The sequence below is a fragment of the Scyliorhinus canicula genome, chromosome 20 (genome assembly GCF_902713615.1).
Source record: "Scyliorhinus canicula chromosome 20, sScyCan1.1, whole genome shotgun sequence".
In the NCBI taxonomy this organism is placed as follows: Eukaryota; Metazoa; Chordata; class Chondrichthyes; order Carcharhiniformes; family Scyliorhinidae; genus Scyliorhinus; species Scyliorhinus canicula.
The window spans coordinates 56,138,056-56,156,584 of record NC_052165.1 but is presented as its reverse complement, the minus strand read 5'-3'; the positions used below and the strand labels follow the sequence as shown (position 1 = coordinate 56,156,584).

The following is an 18,529-nucleotide window of genomic DNA, read 5'->3' as shown; positions in this document are numbered from 1 at the left end:
AGGCGGCTTCGTGCAGGGGCTCCAGTTTGGCAGCCCTGGTCATGGCTCTTCTACTGCTGCCGCCGGCCAAGTACACCACCAGCCCGGTAGTGGTGGCGACCCTGCGGATATGGGGCCAGTGGAGGAGGCATGTAGGGGAGATGGGGGCGTCTGTCTGGGCGCCAATCTGCGACAACCATCGGTTTCCCCCCGGGAGTATGGATGGGGGGTTCCGAGTATGGCAGCGGGCGGGGGTGGGAAGGGTGGGTGATATGTTCTTGGAAGGGAGCTTTGCGAGTTTGAGGAGCTTGGAGGAGAAATTTGGGTTGGTAAGGGGAAATTATTTTAGGTACCTACAGTTGCGGGACTTTGTTCGTAGACAGGTCCCATCTTTCCCACGCCTCCCGCCAATGGGGATCCTAGACAGAATAGTCTCTAGGGGGGAAGAAGGGGAGGGTAGAGTCTCGGGTATTTATAAGGTGCTCATGAGGGAGGAAGGGTCCCAGACAGAGGAACTGAAACTTAAATGGGAGGAGGAGCTAGGCGGGGAAATGGAGGACGGGCTGTGGGCAGAGGCCCTGAGTAGGGTAAATTCGACTGCGACATGTGCTAGGCTCAGGCTGATTCAATTTAAGGTCGTTCACCGGGCCCATATGACGGTGGCTCGGATGAACAAATTCTTTGGGATAGAGGACAAATGCGCTAGGTGCGCGGGAGGACCAGCGAACCACGTTCACATGTTTTGGGCATGCCCTAAGCTGAGGGGGTACTGGGAGGGATTTGCGGGGATCATGTCCCGGGTGCTAAAAACAAGGGTGGTGATGAGTCCATGGGTGGCAATTTTTGGGGTTTCGGAAAAGACCCGGGAGTCCAGGGGGAGAAAGAGGCCGATGTTTTGGCCTTTGCTTCCCTGATAGCCCGGCGACGAATACTATTGGCGTGGAGGGACTCAAAGTCCCCGAAGACTGAGTTGTGGCTTGCGGACATGTCGAGTTTCCTGGGTATAGAAAAAATTAAGTTCGCCTTGAGGGGATCTGTACAGGGGTTCGCCTGGAGGTGGCAACCATTTATTGACTTCTTTGCGGGAGAGTGAGCGTCAGCAGGGGCTTTGGGGGGGGGGGGGGGGTAGAGTAGAGTAGGAGGGAAAATATGGTGGGTAGTACCGGTGGGAGAGAGCGGGCTTGTGCAGTATGTTACGATTGAAGTATTGAAAGTACATGGATGTTTGCACATTTTTGCCTTTTTTGCTTTCGTTCTGTGGGGATTTTCCCGCCCAGACAAAGCTCATGATCATCCTGTTAACTCTTTTGAAGAAGGACTGGGATAAAGATTGGGAGGCACTGAAAAATAAACAGAAATCTAGGGAGGATTGTCATCTTTACAGTCTGCACCCTCCCTGCCAGCGACAGCGGGAGTGCATCCCATTCTTTCTGTTGATGTCTCTAACTGTTTACAAAGCCAAAAACTACCTCAATAAAATTGTTTATTTAAAAAAAAAAAAAATTAATTTATGCAAACCTATCCATTTGCCTTCAACTTTTGAGCGCTTTGAGGTGCTTTTAGATTGAATATAACAATGGTATCATTTCAACTTCATTGTCATGCAGGTGCTAACAGAAACATTATTCCAGTTTGGATCCAGAACAAGACCTTTTCCCACACTGCAAATTGAAGCCAATTCAAAAGTACCTCATTCAATGTAAAGCACTTTAGGCCATGGAAGTCATAAAAGTCACTATATAAATACAGGTCTTTCTCTATTTTTTTTATTTCATTCAGGATAGAGAAGATGACATGTCTAAAAGGTACAGTGCTTTTCACACCCATTGGATGTCTCCAATGCTTTACAGCCAATGAAGAACTTTTTGAAGTGTTTGTAACGGTTATAATGCGGGAAATCCAGCAGCCAACATGTGCAGAAAATATCACTGACCATATAATCTGGTTTTGTGATCTGATTGAAGAGAAATATTAGTCAGGACACCAGGGAGAACTCCTCTGTTCTTCTTCAAAATAGTGCCTTTACATCCATCCGAAACAGCAGATGGGTCCTTAGTTTAACGTCTTATCCAAAAGACAGGAATATCAACAATGCAGCACGTCAGCTTTGATTTTTGAGACTTGAACTTGAAACATACAGTAAAGAAACACAGTAGGCTGTGATTTCCCCCAAACATTCTGCATTCAAAGAATAAGTAAACATTCTGCATACCAAAGGCCTGGTATTTCTTTCGAACTTTTATGCACAATTTACATGCTACTTCCCATTTTACAAGATTACACTTTATACTCTGACACGCAGAACAAATTGTTCAATCTGTATGTTAGATGTTTTTCTTCAATCCACCCCATTCTGCAATCAACCAGAATATATAATTCATATAGAGCAAGCTGCCTCTCTCCCACCTACTGATTATAACCATCTTCTAGTGTAGAAATGCTAAATTTACTTCAATTATTCCATATCACATTGAACAGATGAGTTTCAGGGAAGAACAAAGCATCCAACATTTATACATCTAAAATAGTTATTTTAGTAAAAACATAAAAATCAAACAAATATGTGCTATATCTGGATGTTTTCTCACCAAGTCCCACTTGGTAAAAGAGCAGCAATGTCCAGACTTTGTTTCCCGAGGCACCACAATAAATAGTTAAGTCCAGGAAGGCAGGAAAGCCACTGATCGCATTTAATGGTTGTTACAACTGCTCAACAGTTACAAAGTACTGCTCTTATTCTATGAAGTTACCAAATCAACTTGTGCTGATACGAGTAAAGGTTTTCAGTCCCTTTTCGATGCATCCAACATCATGAGTGGGATATGGCACTTTGGTGAAGGTACTTTATTTGGACAATTTATGGTCCTCCAAAATCTGTATCTGTAATGAAATGTAATTTTGAACATTTATTCCTTCAATCTGAAACTTTTGTTCAATCTTCCTGTACTTTCATATCTTATCATCTTTGTCATTCAAAATTCTCATTTCTGCATTTTATTGTTCCAGCAGTCCAGTTCCCTTTCATTTCTCGTCTCCATTGTATTATTTATTTATTTAATTACAGCAGCTTTTTCAAGCTTTCTCAATATCTCAGTAGGTAAGTTCATCAACTGGTTTGTTTATAAACTGTCCAGACCAATCAGGTCCAGATTTAATCAATGGCGTCAAAGTGTTATGAGACCATGACCCAAATGTTCTGTTCAGAGTTGGAACCCCTATTTCTGACCCTGAACCAACAAAAATAAAAACACACTTACCTTCCTCTGATTTTGGGGGCAATTTTCTGATGGAAGATCTTGCAAAATTCAGTCAGTGCAGGAAACTTTGGCAAGAATAGAGGGAGAATCCCACAGAAGCTATATCCCTTTTTACAGCACTAAATGCCATATTCTGCGAAGTAATAGTTTAAATGTCCCGAAGTTTCTTTGAAAATCTACAGTGAGAAACTAAGTGAGTTTGGGTGGGGGGTGGGGGGGGAGGGGGGGGGAGCGCGGCTAGGGTGGGTGACCTTAAAGTTATAGAGGGCAGTAGGATGGGAACAGTGGTTCAGTTGGTAAGGGAGTAATCAGGTGTTGGGGAGGGATGTCAGATGGTGGCAACTAGTCGGGTTGGAGAGGCGAGTCAGTGTGGCAGTCAAAAGGTTCAGTATAAGCCATGAGGGATATGTCTCTCTCTCTCTCTTCCCCCCCCCCCGATAGTTGGGGGCTATCCCACCTCTGTAGATCGGCCGTAACCCTACGCACCAGACTTGTAACATTTAATCTACAAAGCCAGACCTAATTGGGAAGGTTCGAGGATCTATTGGGGGTTGAGGAAATTTGGAAGGCAATAGGGAGTATGCAGACTGGCAAGGCATTGGGTTCCCAGTGGAATTTTATAAAATGTTTGCCGACATGGTCATACTATTGTTGGTTGAGGCATTTGAAGATTCAATAGCGCATGGATCACTCATAGAGACGATAACGCAGGCATCCATCTCCCTCCTTTTAAATAAAGATAAGGATCCGGTGGAATGTGCAAGCCATCTGCACCTCTAGATGAGGATATAGGGCACTATATTCCCTGTGCAACTGGAAATATCTGAAGCTCACATTATTCGTACGGACGCTGGCCTTAGGTTCCTTATATAGTAGCTTAACCCACAATGCAAACTTGGGCCCTAACCTGAACCGCTCCAACACCACGAACAAGTTACTACACTCCACAGCCTTCTCTGCATCCTACATCAAATAACCTCCTGTTTCTCCCCTTTGAACTGGAACAAAAATCACATTCGCACGCTGCATTTTAGAGGATAACTGCTTATCCTTTACAAACCATGTTTGATCCTCCCCAACGAGGGAGACACTCCTCCTACCTGAGCATCAACACCTTAGCCAAAATCTTTGCATCCACGTTCAATAAAGAGATCGGTCGGTATGACCCACATTCCACCGGATCCTTATCTTTATTTAAAAGGAGCGAGATGGAGTGAATCTCCGTGAGTGATCCATGCGCTATTGAATCTTCAAATGCCTCAACCAACAATGGTATGACCATGTCGGCAAACGTTTTATAAAATTCCACTGGGAACCCATCTGGTCCCAATGCCTTGCCAGTCTGCATACTCCCTATTGCCTTCCAAATTTCCTCAAATCCCAATAGATCCTCTAACCTTCCCAATCCTCCTCTTCCACTGTAGAACACTCCAATCCCTCCATAAACATCGCCATGTCTAACTTTTCCTCTGGTGTGTCCGATCTATATCTACCATAAAACGTCTCAAATGTCCCATTCACCTTGTCCGGTGCAGACACCAGCCCACCTCCAATCTCTCAGGAGGCTGCCTGCCGCCTCAGCTGGACAGTCAACAAATGACTGACCTTCTCCCCATATTTGCATATTGTCCCCTTTGCCGTAGCTGTCGCACCGCCTTATCCGTGGACAGTAGCTTAAACTGCGGCTGCAGCTTCTTCCTGTTGGCCAAGAGCTCGGGGGCGAGGTCCTCCAAATGCTTCCCGTCTACCTCCAAAATTTCATCCAGCAGCCGTTGCCGTTCCTCCCTTGTCTTCCTATTGACCTGCGCCTTATACAAAATTATCTATTCTCTCACCACAGCCTTCAAGGCCTCCCACAACGTCAAAGACGAGACTGCCTCAGTCTTATCGAACCATATGTATTTTTCACCCTTGCCAACGTTGCACAAAATCCCAGATCTGCTAACAGTCCCACATCTGAACTCCACCCCACTCCAAAACCACATCCACCAGGTGCGGAGCATGGGACAAGATAAAAATCACAGAATAGTCCGCTTTCTTTATCCCCTACAACAGAGACCTCTCCCACAACTCTCAGTCACTGTCTGCAAACCACCACCCCCTCCCCTTGCCTGAAATCCCCTAAGCACTTCCTCTTGAAATTATGTTCAGTCCTTGTGGCAAACTGCATTCGCCAGCAACTGTCATTCTTCCTGGAAACTACCGAGACTGAACTATTCATAACCTTAGTGTCATATTTGTTCCCCCTTCCGACCTCTCACCCACACCATCAGCACGACTGCCCATTTCCATCAACAAAACTTTGTCAAATACCACCCTATCTCAACTCATCTGCCCCCGAAACCTTCACCCATGCTTCTATTATTCCTAAACTTGTCGATCCAATGTAATCCTGGCTGGCCTTCCACATTCCATACTCCATAGACAATGGGCGGAATTCTCCGATCCCGTCGCCGGATCGGATCCTACCCCGGAGGGGGGCCTCCACGGTGGCCTAGCCTCCGATCGGCGGGCTGGCTAGTTCCATGGGGGCCTATGTTCCTCCGCGCCAGGCCCCTGTAACGCTCTGCCATATTGCCCGGGGGCTGGCAGGAGACGGGAACCCACACGCATGCGCGAACTCACGCCGGCCTGACACGCCGGCTTTCGGGCGCCGGAGCTGCGGACATCACCCATTCGCCGTACTAGCCCCCTAGGAAGGAGTGGACACCTGCTACTTGACGCAGAGTGGCTCGCGCCGCTTTTCACACCAGCGTCAGAACTTGGCCGCAGTACCGGAGAATCCCGGCCAATGTCATCCAAAACCTGCTGCCAATGTTCAAACTCACACCAAGTCCCACTCACCCATCAATCCCCGTGTTCATAATCTGCATCAGATCTGGGTTGAGTGATGCCTCGATTTAAAAATGTTCATCCTTGTTTGCAACTCACTCAATGGCCTTCCCTTTCTTTGTAATCTGTTCCAACTTCACAGCCCTCAGATATCTGTGCTGTTCTAAGTATCCCCAATTCTAATTACTCAGTACTTCTGAATGAAGATTGTTGCAAATCACCCCAATAATAGCCACGCCTTCAACCTGCTGAGGTCTTAAGCTCTTTACTTGCTTTCTTAAACCTCCTCGCTTCCATCCATTCTTAAAGTGCTCCTTAATTCTTATCTGTTCGATCAAACATTTGATCATCTACCCAAAAATCTAAATGGCTGTGTGTTAATTTTTTTGTTTTACAACACTCTTGTAAAATGCCTCAAGACTGATATCATTACATTTACATTGTATTGTATGGCACTATCACTGCGTTACATAGGACTTCAAACAGATCTGGAAACTGAAGACTGGGCACACATGAGGTGCTGTGGGCCATAAGCAGCACAAAATTGTACTCTTCTACAGTCTGAAGTTTCATGGCCTGGCTATCCCTCAAATTACCACCAAATCAGGAAATCAACCAAGAGAGCAGGGGGCATGCAAGGAGAAAGACCAGGTATACCTAAAAATGAGCTGTCAACCTTGTCAAGCTAAAACAAAGGACTACTTGCTGCTCATTCTGTTTGGCACACAAGTAATAGACAGAGCTAAGCAATTCTGCAACCAATGGGCCAGATCCAAACTCTACAGTCCCGCAGTCGTAAGTGGTAGTGGGCAATTGAACAACTCACTGGAGAAGGAGGATCCACAAATACCCCCACCCTCAAAAATGGAGTAGCCCAGCACATCAGATCAAAGAATAAAGCATTTGCAACAATCTTCAGTTGGAAGTGCTGTATAGATGATCCATCTCAGCCTCCTCTGGAGGTCCCCAGCATCACAGATGTCAGTCTTCAGCCAATTCAATTCACTTCATGTGACGTCAAGAAATTGCAATAGCCAGAACTTGCCGCACCCCTAGCCAAGCGGTTCTAGTACAGCTACAACACCGGCATCTATCCAGCAATAGAGAAAATTGCCCCGGTATGTCCTGTACAGAAGAAATAGGACAAATTCTAACCAGCCTGTTACCATCCCATTAGTCTATATCCAATCATCAGTAAAGTGAAGGAGACATCAACAGCGCTATCAAGTGACACTTGCGAAGCAATAAACTACTCACTGGTGCTCAGTTTGGGTTCCGCCAGGGTCCATTCAGCACCTGACCTCATTAGAGCCTTGGTTCAAACATGGACAAAAGAGCTGAATTCCAGAGGTGAGGTGAGAATGACTGCTCTTCACATCAAGGCAGCACTTGACCGAGTGTGGTATCAAGGAGCCCTAGCAAAACTGGAGTCAAAGGGGGCAAAACCTTTCGCTGTTGGAGTCATACCTAACACAAAGGAAGATTTTTGTGGTGGTTGGAGGTCAATCGTGTCAGTTACATTCCTCAGAGTAGTGTTCTAGGGCTAACCACTTCAGCTGCTTCACCAATGACCTTCCTTCCATCATAAAGTCAGAAGTGGGAATGTTCACTCATGATTGCAGAATCTTCAGCACCATTCACTCCTCAGATACTGAAGCAGTCCACGTCAAAATGCAGCAAGATCCGAATAATTTCCAGGCTTCGGCTGACAAATGACAACATTTGCATCACAGAAGTGCCAGGCAATGACCACCCCTTGACATTTGATGGCATTACTATCGCTGAATCCCGCACTATCAATATCCTGGGGGTTACCATTGATCAGAACCTGAACTGAACTAGCCATATAAAAGTTATGGCTACCAGAGCAGATCAGAGGCTAGTAATCCTGTGGTGCTTAACTCGCCTCTTGACTCCCCAAAGCCTATCCACTGTCGACAAGGCACAAGTCAGGAGAGTAATGGAATACTCTCCACTTGGCTGGATGAGTGCAGCTCCAACACCACTCAGGACAACGCAGTCCATTTGATTGGTATCCCTTGCACAAACATTCACTCCCTCCACCACCGATGAACAGTGGTAGCAGTGAGTACCATCAGTATGATGCACTGCAGGAACTCACCAAGGCTTGTCAGACAGCACCTTTCAAGATCACAACCACTACCATCTAGAAGGACAAGGACAGCAGATATCTGGAAATACCATCACCTGGAGGTACCCGTCCAAGTCAATCACCATCTTGATCTGGAAGTAAATCGCCATTCTTCCCTCAGTCAAAATCTTGGAACTCCCTCCGTGCTGTGGATGCACCTACACCTCAGGGATTGCATGCAGTTCAAGAAGGCAGCTCACCACCACCTTCTCAAAGGCAACTAGGGATAGGCAATAAATGCTGGTCTAGCTAGGAACACCTACTGGGTAAACAAATTTTTTAAAAAATCATTTGTCATATATTTCAGGTTTGTTTTGTTCATTGTTTCCAGCCCTGAATCACTATTTTAACCCTAAATCATCACTGTGGCACTTGGTCAAATAAATGAAAATCTGCCCTTGCCTCTTGTCTTCTTCTTGTTTGAATTTAATACTTTCCTTGTGAACGGCATTGATTTTTAAAAAAATTCAAACATTAAAAACTATAAATACAGACAAATTTAACGGGGGCAAACAAATCATCGAAACAGATTTCCAAAATGCCTGTTAGTTAAAACATCCTATTTTCCTCTTTCAAGTTGGCTGTTGGAGAAGTAAACCAAACATATGCTCACAATTGCACAAATTCTGGCTTTGGAAATTTGATGCAATTTACAGAAGAACAAAATACATATTGGGGGTGAAACTTTTCTTCCAATTTGATACAGAATGTATAAATTTAAAGATCAGTGAAATATTAACATGCATCTCTACCACAAATATCGTACGGGCAATTTATTTCCATGATTCTCATCGCTGTTCATTTCTGGATTTCAAGTGCACCATTCCAAACCATCCTTCTCCATCAGTCAGCCGGGCAGAAGTGGGGGTGGAGGTGAGATGCGGGGTCAGGGAGGAGCTTGGCGATGGGGAAGCAAATGGGGATAAACTTTTAAAAATAAGAATAAAAATACCCATGCTGTTCTCCCAGGTCTCTTGGAATACTTGCTTAGAGCAGGTTTTGCTCACATGTTCTGCGTCTAGTTTCATATATAGCCTGCAGAAACTGGGTCCAAAGGATAGCGGGGCTCAAATAACCAAAACGTTCTAAAATATCTTTGTTCTAAATGTACCATTTGCTTTTCGGATCCTTTTTTGAGTTACATCACCATTTTCTTCTTGTTTTCGTTTTGCACAATCTGAACAAGATGATCCTGCAATAAATCAAGGTAGAAACAGTAAGGAACTACTGCACAACTGCACAATTATCCCCAAGGAAAAGTTACAATACAAATGAGATCTAGGTCATTGATGATTATGCTGAAATTTAAAGAAAGGCAAGAATAAAGCTTCTCTTCTCTCTCCAATGATCCCAAGCATTACACACCCATCCATACTTAATCCATTGGCTATGGCAAAAATCAAGGGGGGAAAATTCGTAAGTCAGTGACTTGAATAAATACCATTTAGTTAAAAAGGAAAAACACTAAATTTGACGGCAATTTCTTCCTCCTCGCTCTTAATTCCTACCTAAGGTTTGCGTTGTGAGATTCAACAGGGATCTTATCACACAACAAATAGAGAATGCAAATAATATTAATTGTCTCCCTAACATCCACTGGAAATTATATTGATTGTCCACAGTGCTTTCCTAGCTCTCTCTCTCTCTCTCTCTGCGACCCACTGCACGCAGGTAAAAGAAAATACCACAAACCAATGCACTGAATGAAAACTATTTTGCCAGATTTAAAACAGCGTCCTAATTTCCAAATACAACACCCCTGCATTTGGTCCCAAAAGCAACTTATTTCTGGTTCTTCATTTTAAATCATTTAAGAGAAGCCAGCTTCAATTTTAATTGGCTGTTCCTGGACTGAAAACATGGATAATCCTGATTTAATCACATGTACATGGGACATCGGAACTTAAATAATCAACTGGGTTATATGGAAAATGAGACCTTTCAGACTACATCTTGCATCTCAATTTCCAATCCATTTTCAGCAATCCCATCACCTTTTGTGATGGGACATCTTTTGTGCTCCCCACTTTCGATTCAAAGTCTTGCAATGTGCACATCTTACCACTTGTCTTTATTTAATCAATGTTGTAACAGAGGTGGCTCCTCTGAACTTTTCCCTCGTTTCTTCCAAACTGCAAATATATTTCTACACACATCCTGTCTGCCTTCAACCCCACTAAAAACCCACAACATATCTCACATAAGCTGCTATTAAGCTCACACCTTACCAGAACTTCAACAGTGAAAGCTCCACACATTCCTTCTTTATTCTATCCTCCAGTCATTGAAAACACAAATCTTAAAACAAACTACCCAATCATTACTTCACTCTCTATCTTTTGGTCTTGTGAGTGGAAATACTAAAGAGTACCGATTTATGATAAAACCACTTTCAAATTTCTTCTTTAATTTGACATGGCAACGGACATCATATGCCAAATAATAATTTTCATGAAAGGTTTTCAAACTTCACTGCATGTAGCATGCGATCAACAAGAATTAATGCAAATTATTTTCAACTTGGAATAATTCAATAGTTTATTTTTATAACCCCCTCCACGCCAAATTCCACATTTGAGCAGAACTGTCTTCCCTCAATGCTATTTTAAAAGCGTAGCTGACCTGTAAATCTGGTATTGTTTAATCACATTGGAGTTTAATGAAGATATCACCGCAGTACATTGAAAACAATTAACTTCTTAAGATTGCAAGGGTAGCAGAGAAATGCTATTGCATGTTATCTTACCTAGTAACAGACTTGTACTATCTGCAGAGGAACCATCTAAAAACAAAGCAATGCTGATGAATAAACAAACCAGTTTTTGATACAGGCACATGAAGCATTTTTTACAGCATTCAAGTAATTGCAGGGCAGAGGAAATATGTTTTATTTTTCCAAGAACAGTGCATCAAATAATTCACTTGGAATATTTACCATGTGTTAGAAGAGAAGATACTAAATTCTACATCCTGAATCAGTCAGTCAGTCTTTACTGGCAAAGAAAATTCCGAATGTCACAAATTTTCTTTAGTCAGTTAGTCCTCATGACATCGCAAAGATGATCAATTTGGAAGATAACAAAATGATCAATTTGGAAAATAAACCAGTATTTAAGAAATATTAGGGTGGCACGGTGGGGCAGTGGTTAGCACTGCTGCCTCATGGCGCCGAGGACCTGGGTTCCATTCCGGCCCCGGGTCACTGTCCGTGTGGAGTTTGCACATTCTCCCCGTGTCTGCGTGAGTCTCCCCCTTCCAACCACCACACAACCCAAAGATGTACAGGGTAGGTGAATTGGCCACGCTAAATTGTCCCTTAATTGGAAAACAAAAAGAACTGGGTACTCTAAATTTATAAGCAATATTAATACTTGTATTTATTATTGATTAAATGTACCCAGAATCACATTATTCAACTTATTGCTGAAAATCTACAATGAAAATAGAAAATTCCTGTAATTACACAGGTCAGTGGAAAAAACAGGTTGATCAATGCAACAGAGTAGGCACTTTGGGAAATAGCTCTTCTTGAATGGTAACTATATTTCTTTAATTATTCTCGAATCAAGAGGATTTAGTTTGAAGTATGCAGCTACCAACACTTGGGTTCTTGCATTTGACCAGAACCAAAACTACAAACATGCTCCATCTTTTCACACAGGTCCTGAGAGCGAAGCATTTGTTTAATGTAAAATGTATATTTTGCTGTACCTCAAGAAACAACATAAATTGTAATATGAGATGGCTACTGCATAATTCTAGAACTTTTAGCATCAGGTCAACCCAAAACTTCAGTGAATACCTTGAGTTTAAAAATGGCTTCCCGATATCTCCCTGCACTGAGGAGCTCTGGCGAGTGGAGCTCCTCAGTGCAGAAAACGGGACTAACACAGACACAGCTGCGGATTCTCTGCTGAGCCCCCCGATCTACCAAATGGCTGTTCGATAGGGTGGTATTTGTTGGCTAATTGCGCACACTATGGGACTCTGTTCCCATTCAGGTAGATCAAGCCCACAATGTTTTAGCCTCAACTACTTTGGAGTCGCGAATTCTTCAAGCTGACCATTCTAGGTTAAGAAATTTCTTCTCATCTCTATCCCAAATGGTCGACCCCGTATCCTCAGACTCTCACTCCTGGTCTGGACACCCCTACCATCGGGAACATCCTTCTTGCATCTACCCAGTCTAGTCCTGTTAGAATTTTATAGGTTTCTAGGAGATCCCACATCATTCTTCCGAATTCCAGCGAATACAATCCGAACCGACTCAACTCCCCTCATGCATCAATCCTGCCATCCCAGGAATAAGCCTGGTAAACCATCTCTGCGCTCCCTCTAGAGCAAGAACATCTTTTCTCAAATATGGAGACCAAAACTGCACACAATATCCCAGGTGTAGCCACACCAAGATATATATATAATATATATATATATTTATTTATTTATTTATTTATTTATTTGTGAATAGCTGGGGTCCAACACCAATCCCTGCTAGTCACTGCCTGCCATTTGTAAAAAGGCCACTTATTCCAGCTCTTTCTTTCCTGTCTGCCAACCAGTTTTCTATCCATCTTAATACACTACCCCTAATCCCACACATTTTAATTTTACATGCTAATCTCTTATGTGAGATTGTGTCGAAAGACTTCTGAAAGTCTAAATAAATCACATTCACTGGTTCCTCATCAATCCTACCAGTTATAACCTCGAAGCATTCCAGTAGCTTTGTCAAGCATGATTTCCCTTTTGTAAATCCATGATGACTCTGTCTGATCCTGTCATTGTTCTCCAAGTGCTCTGCTAGAAAATCTTTGATAATGAGAATTTTCTCCACGACCGGTGCCAGGCATACTGGTCTATAATGTTAAGTAATGGGTTAAGAGACATTGCAATTAGTTGTCTCATTTATGTTAAGTGTTCAATGATTGTCTCATTTATGTTAAGTGTTCAATGATTGACTCTGATATGTAAAGGGGCTTCAGGTGGACTCTGGGGCCTGTGATGATCTGTAGAGTTCTGTGCAGAGTGAGTTTGAACCATTAAAGGTGTGTTGGTGAAAAAGGAGCTGAACTCTTGCCTCTTCATACCACAGCATCTAGTACATGTTAACATATAATTCCCGGTTTTCTCTTTACCTCCCTTTTTAAATAGTGGGGTTATATTAGCTATCCTCCAATCTGTTGGAACTGTTCCAGAGTCGATAGAATCTTGAAAGATGATCACCAATGCATCCTCTATTTCTTGGGCCACTTCCTTAAGTACTCTGGGATGTAGATCATCGGGCCCTGGGGATTTATCGGCCTTCAATCCCATCAATTTCTCTACTAATACGGATCTCCTTCAGTTCCTCCCTCTGACCAAACCGGGTTTCCCATCATTTCTGGTGTTTTATTTCTGTCCTTTGTGATGACAGAACCAAAGTATGTAGTTAGTTGGTCAAACATTTCTTTGTTCCTCATTATATATTCTCCTGTTTCTGACTGTAAGGGACCTGCATTTATCTTCATCAATCTTTTTCGCTTCACATACCTATAGAAACTTTAACAGTCAGCTTTTATGTTCCCGCAGGCTTACTCTCGTACTCTATTTTTCCCTTCTTAATCAACCCCTTCGTAATCAATCGCTTAGTCCTCCTTTGCTGAATTCTAAATTGCTCCCAACCCTCAGGTTTGTTGTATTTCTTGGCCAATTTCTGTGCTTCTTCCTTGGAGTTAATACTATCTCTAATTTCCCTTGCAATCTATGGTTTGGCCCCTTTCCCATTTTAGTTTTGCACCAGACAGGAATAAACAGTTGTTGCAGTTCACCCATGCCCTCCTTGAATGTTTGTCATTGCCTATCCACCGTCATCCCTTTCCCAATCCATCATAGCCAACTCATGCCTCATATTATCATAGTTTCCTTTATTAAGATTCAGAACCCTAGACTCAGAATCAACCATGCCACTATCCATCTTGATGAAAAATTCTATCATGTAATGGTCACTCATCCCCAAGGAGTCTTGCACAGGTAGATTGCCAATGATTCCTTATTCACTGTACAATACCCGGCTAGGATGGCCTGTTCTCTAGTTGATTCCTCAACATATTAGTCCAGAAAACCATCCCCTTTACACTCCTGGAATTCCTCCTCCACGGTATTGCGACTAATTTGATTTTCCCAATCAAGATGCAGATTGAAATCACCCATAATTATACGTTCATGAAATATAGGAGCAGAATTAGGCCATTTGGCTCAGAGTCTGCTACGCCATTCGATCATGGTTGATCTCATCCTGGCCTTAAACCACCGTCCCGCCCATTCTCCATAACCCTTCAACCCATTACCAATTAAGAATCTGTCTAACTCCTCCTTACATGTACTCAATGTCCCAGGATCCACCACACTCTGGGGGTAGCGAATTCCACAGATTCACAACCCTTCGGAGAAGTAGTTTCTCCTCAACTTTGTTTTTAATTTGCTACCTCTTATTCTAAGACTATGACCTCTCGTTCTAGAATGCCCCACATAATTACAGATGTTCCTTTTATGGCATGCATCTCTAATTTCCTATTTAATGCCATTCCCAACATCACCAATAGTTTGGGGGTCTATATGCAACCCCTACTGATGTTTTTTGCCTCATGGTGTATCGCAGCTCTACCCATACAGATTCCATATTGTTGGAGCAAATACACTTACTCACTATTCGTCAACCATTAATGCAATGCCACTGCCTTTTCTTCAGTTTCCATTCCTGGTCACCCTGCAACCTTTTCTCTGTAATTCCGACTATGTCATACCCTTTGTATGATTAATTCATCCACTTTACTACAAATGTGCCATGCATCAAGGCACTAAACCTTTAGGCTTGTCTTTTTAAGATTACTTGTCCCTGTTTGCACTATTTTTCACAATGGCACTGTTTGAATCTAGCCCTGGTTTCGCTGCCTATCACTTTTCTTATTCCCCTTTCTGTCTTTTGGTTTTTTTTATTCTCCCTTCTCTTACTCAGTGTATTGGTTGCCATTCCTCTGCCATTTTAGTTTTAACCTTCCCAAGCCACTCTAGGGGAGTGGGCAAGCAATGCACTGCTCCCCAGGTGGGTAAAAGGGTTACGTCAAATTTAAGGAATTGGGATTCCCTCCAAGATCCCACCTTCCAGGACAGGGTCGTTTAGAAATTTAGAATTTACAGTGCAGAAGGAGGCCATTTGGCCCATCGAGTCTGCATCGGCCCTTACAAAGAGCAACCCACTCAAGCCCACGCCTCCACCCTATCCCCGCAACCCAGCAACCCCCACTTAAACTTTTTGGACACTAAGGGCAATTTAACATGGCCAATCCACCTAACCTGCACATCTTTGGACTGTGGGAGGAAACCGGAGCACCCAGAGGAAACCCATGCACACACACGGGGAGAACGTGCAGACCCCGCACAGACAGTGACCCAAGCCGGGAATCGAACCTGGAACCCTGGAGCTGTGAAGCAATTGTGCTAACCACTATGCTACCAATTCCTTAACCAAATGCAATTCCTTAACCTGGCAATCAACTGATCAGTCAATCTTGGAAGTCTAGCCAGTGCATTTTTCATACCAAATGACATGACTTTACATTGGAACAGATTATCTCGGTCAGAAAATGCAGAAGTTTATTTGGCTTGGTCGGTTATGGGACGAGGACTTGCCAATATACAGTAAACAAGTCAGTCTTGCTAACAATGGCAGAGTTCCCCAACTTCTCAGCACAATCCTTGAGTTTTGGGATCGATAGGAATTTGTCTCAGTTATCACATTAACCTTTCAGTAATAAATGCACTGCGAACTGTCAAGTTTTGGCACCAGCACGACACAGAATTTCACCGACGAGAGAGAGCGAGAGCTAGTGTGCGCGAGAGTGAAAGAGCGAGCGCGAGAGTGAAAGCGAAAGAGAAACTGCAATCAGTCTCTTATTTCAGAGAATGTAATTATTTCACAGAATGGAGGGAGTGATCATTCTTGAAGGAATCGGATCTCAAACCTCTGGAGACCCACTCAACCATATCGTTGAAATTTCTCCTTATATCTTCTCGAGTTTATAAAATCAGGAGTGGGACTTTTGTATTAATGGAAACAATTTAGAGATTTTGCTGTTCAAATTTTATACACAAGATTACAAAATAATAAACTGATTTCATGTTATGTGTGCCATTGGCAAATCCAACTTTTCGACTTACAAGAGCTCGGACTGGATTCTACATCATTGAGACTATGTCCCCATGCCGGCGTCAAAACGGTGGACTTTTACTCCTGAAATTCCTGCAAAGAAGCAAAACGAATTCATAGCCCTGCAGGGGGCTAGCAGGGACCAGGAGTGAATCGCGTAGCTTTTTCTGCAGATATGGGCCCCAACACTTCCGTGTCAGAGGCCGCGCATGCACACGGCAGCGGCCTCGCCGTGCTCCATGACTGACTCGGACCATGGAGCCAGAGCCAGGAAAGAGACCCCCGATCGGCCACGTGCCCAGCCCTCTAACCCCACACACTAATTCTCCGGCCGCCTACAAGGCCCCCCCCCCCCCCCCGCCCCCACCCAGGCCCGTAGCCGGCATGCGAGCGCATCCCGACCGGCAATACCAGATTAGTTCCACGCTGTTGGGAACTCGGCCGGTCGGGGGCGGAGGATTGCTGAGCAGGCCTCTGGCAATGGCCCCCAGCGGCGCGACGCACTCCCCGGTGACGCCGTTTTTTGGTGCCTGGAGAATCGCTGAACCGGCGCCAGGCCCAATTACAGCGTCTAATTTCGCTATCAGGGTGCAGAGAATCCAGCCCCTCATCTTTGGGCGATATAACTGCTGCTGAATTTTCTCTCACAACCTATCATTCTTGTATTTGTGTCACTGCCCAAGATATGAACCAACAGATGTTCCATTGCATTATGTCTGCCTATTTTACTGCGTTCCCACGTGCCAAAATTGATTAGAGTAGACTTGAAAATACACATTGTATAAAAATTGTAGCACCAATCTAGAGCTTTAAGACATTTGCAACTTTAAGCAATATTCAATATGAGAGAACAATACAAGTAACAGAGGGCTTACCTGGGCTTCTGTGCCTGCAAATCTGTGTCACCAAATCATGGAAATACTGAGGCATACATTCAAATCGGTCACCATAGGACACTATTTTAATCCCATGCAGCAGCATCTCTGCCTGCAATTTAAAGAATTGATCATGGCTATCCTTTCGCACCAGCATGAAGTGTTCCAGGTCCACTTTGTCCTGAACAGAATATAGAAATAATGCCTGGAAGATCTGATCACGTAGAGTTTCTCCACAGCCCAAAAATACAAACGACTTGGTACGGTACAGGTCCTGAAATTCTTCCTAATGGGAAAGAAACCAAATTATTAATTATTGCTACAGGGTCCTCCTCAAAAATATGGTTCATTTGAGTCTGTGAAGCATAAATATCCATGATAATGTAATTCATGATCAGAACTACAATAAAACTGTACTGACAATTATTTAATATTGTACATAAACATAGTCGCAAAGTTCAATTTTAGAGCATTTTAAATGCTGATCTTTAAACTACATTGGAACTATTGCAGGCCATGTTCATTGTTCATCTTGGATTTTTGCATTCTTGATTCTGTCGAAAAAACAGCAATTATCATTCCAATGCCTGTCTTTCATCTGAGATGAGCTGTTATGAATTCTACTTTAGAGAATATCGCTTCAAAAATATATTTAAAAAGGCAAACCAACTGAATGTTGCAGGATACCCAAAAACCAAGGTAATGGAAGTCCTGTTTTAGCTCACCTATCAAATTAGTGAGCCCGACGAAGCAATCACCTTAGGCATATTTGCTTCTCAGTTGACAAGGAGCTAACTCGGGCTGTTTCGATAATTGAGTGTAACTCATAGTTGGCCAATAGTCATGTCAGACAATCTCTCCGGCTGATCTGACCAGAGTTCTGCAAACCTGAACCGCTCAGGTTCAATTAAAAACCTCTCCTCATCACTCATAACTTTCTTTAACACCCATTCCACCTTCTCCAACCCAACAAGCACTGTTTAAACAGCCAACCATAAAACCTGCAGGTGACATCTGATTTTGCTTACTCTGTGGAATTACTGTGGAGTGTTCTTGAGGGGGTTTGGCAACTTGCTGGATGAGAAATGAGGTGTTGTTACATTCTGACAAAGAGATTAGAGGTATTTATTGAATTATCCACAGAAAGGCTGCTACATTTATGTGAACTATTGTTATAGTCCCTCTGGGTCTGCAATGCAACAGGGAGACAGAGCCGAGATTAAAATCGGGGAGCGGTGTGCAAAGGGAG

At 43.4% G+C, this 18,529-nt stretch overlaps 1 protein-coding gene across 4 annotated transcripts in view; it reads right to left on the bottom strand.

Annotated features, from left to right (window-relative positions):
• Positions 1-1,729: 1,729 nt before the first annotated feature.
• Positions 1,730-18,529, bottom strand: part of LOC119954912 (protein FAM118A-like) — a 108,737-nt gene continuing 91,937 nt past the window's right edge. For 2 of the 4 annotated variants that reach the window (XM_038780593.1, XM_038780592.1), the window contains 4 exons: positions 17,281-17,566; positions 10,967-11,002; positions 9,332-9,412; positions 1,730-2,859 (listed from right to left, as the gene is read on the bottom strand). In XM_038780593.1, the coding sequence (XP_038636521.1) occupies positions 2,837-2,859; positions 9,332-9,412; positions 10,967-11,002; positions 17,281-17,566 (426 nt within the window). In that variant the 3' untranslated portion in view covers positions 1,730-2,836. Of the gene's footprint in view, positions 2,860-9,331; positions 9,413-10,966; positions 11,005-16,416; positions 16,499-17,280; positions 17,567-18,529 lie in introns of those variants that run through there. The other 2 variants (XR_005458339.1, XR_005458338.1) reach the window with 2 other exon arrangements.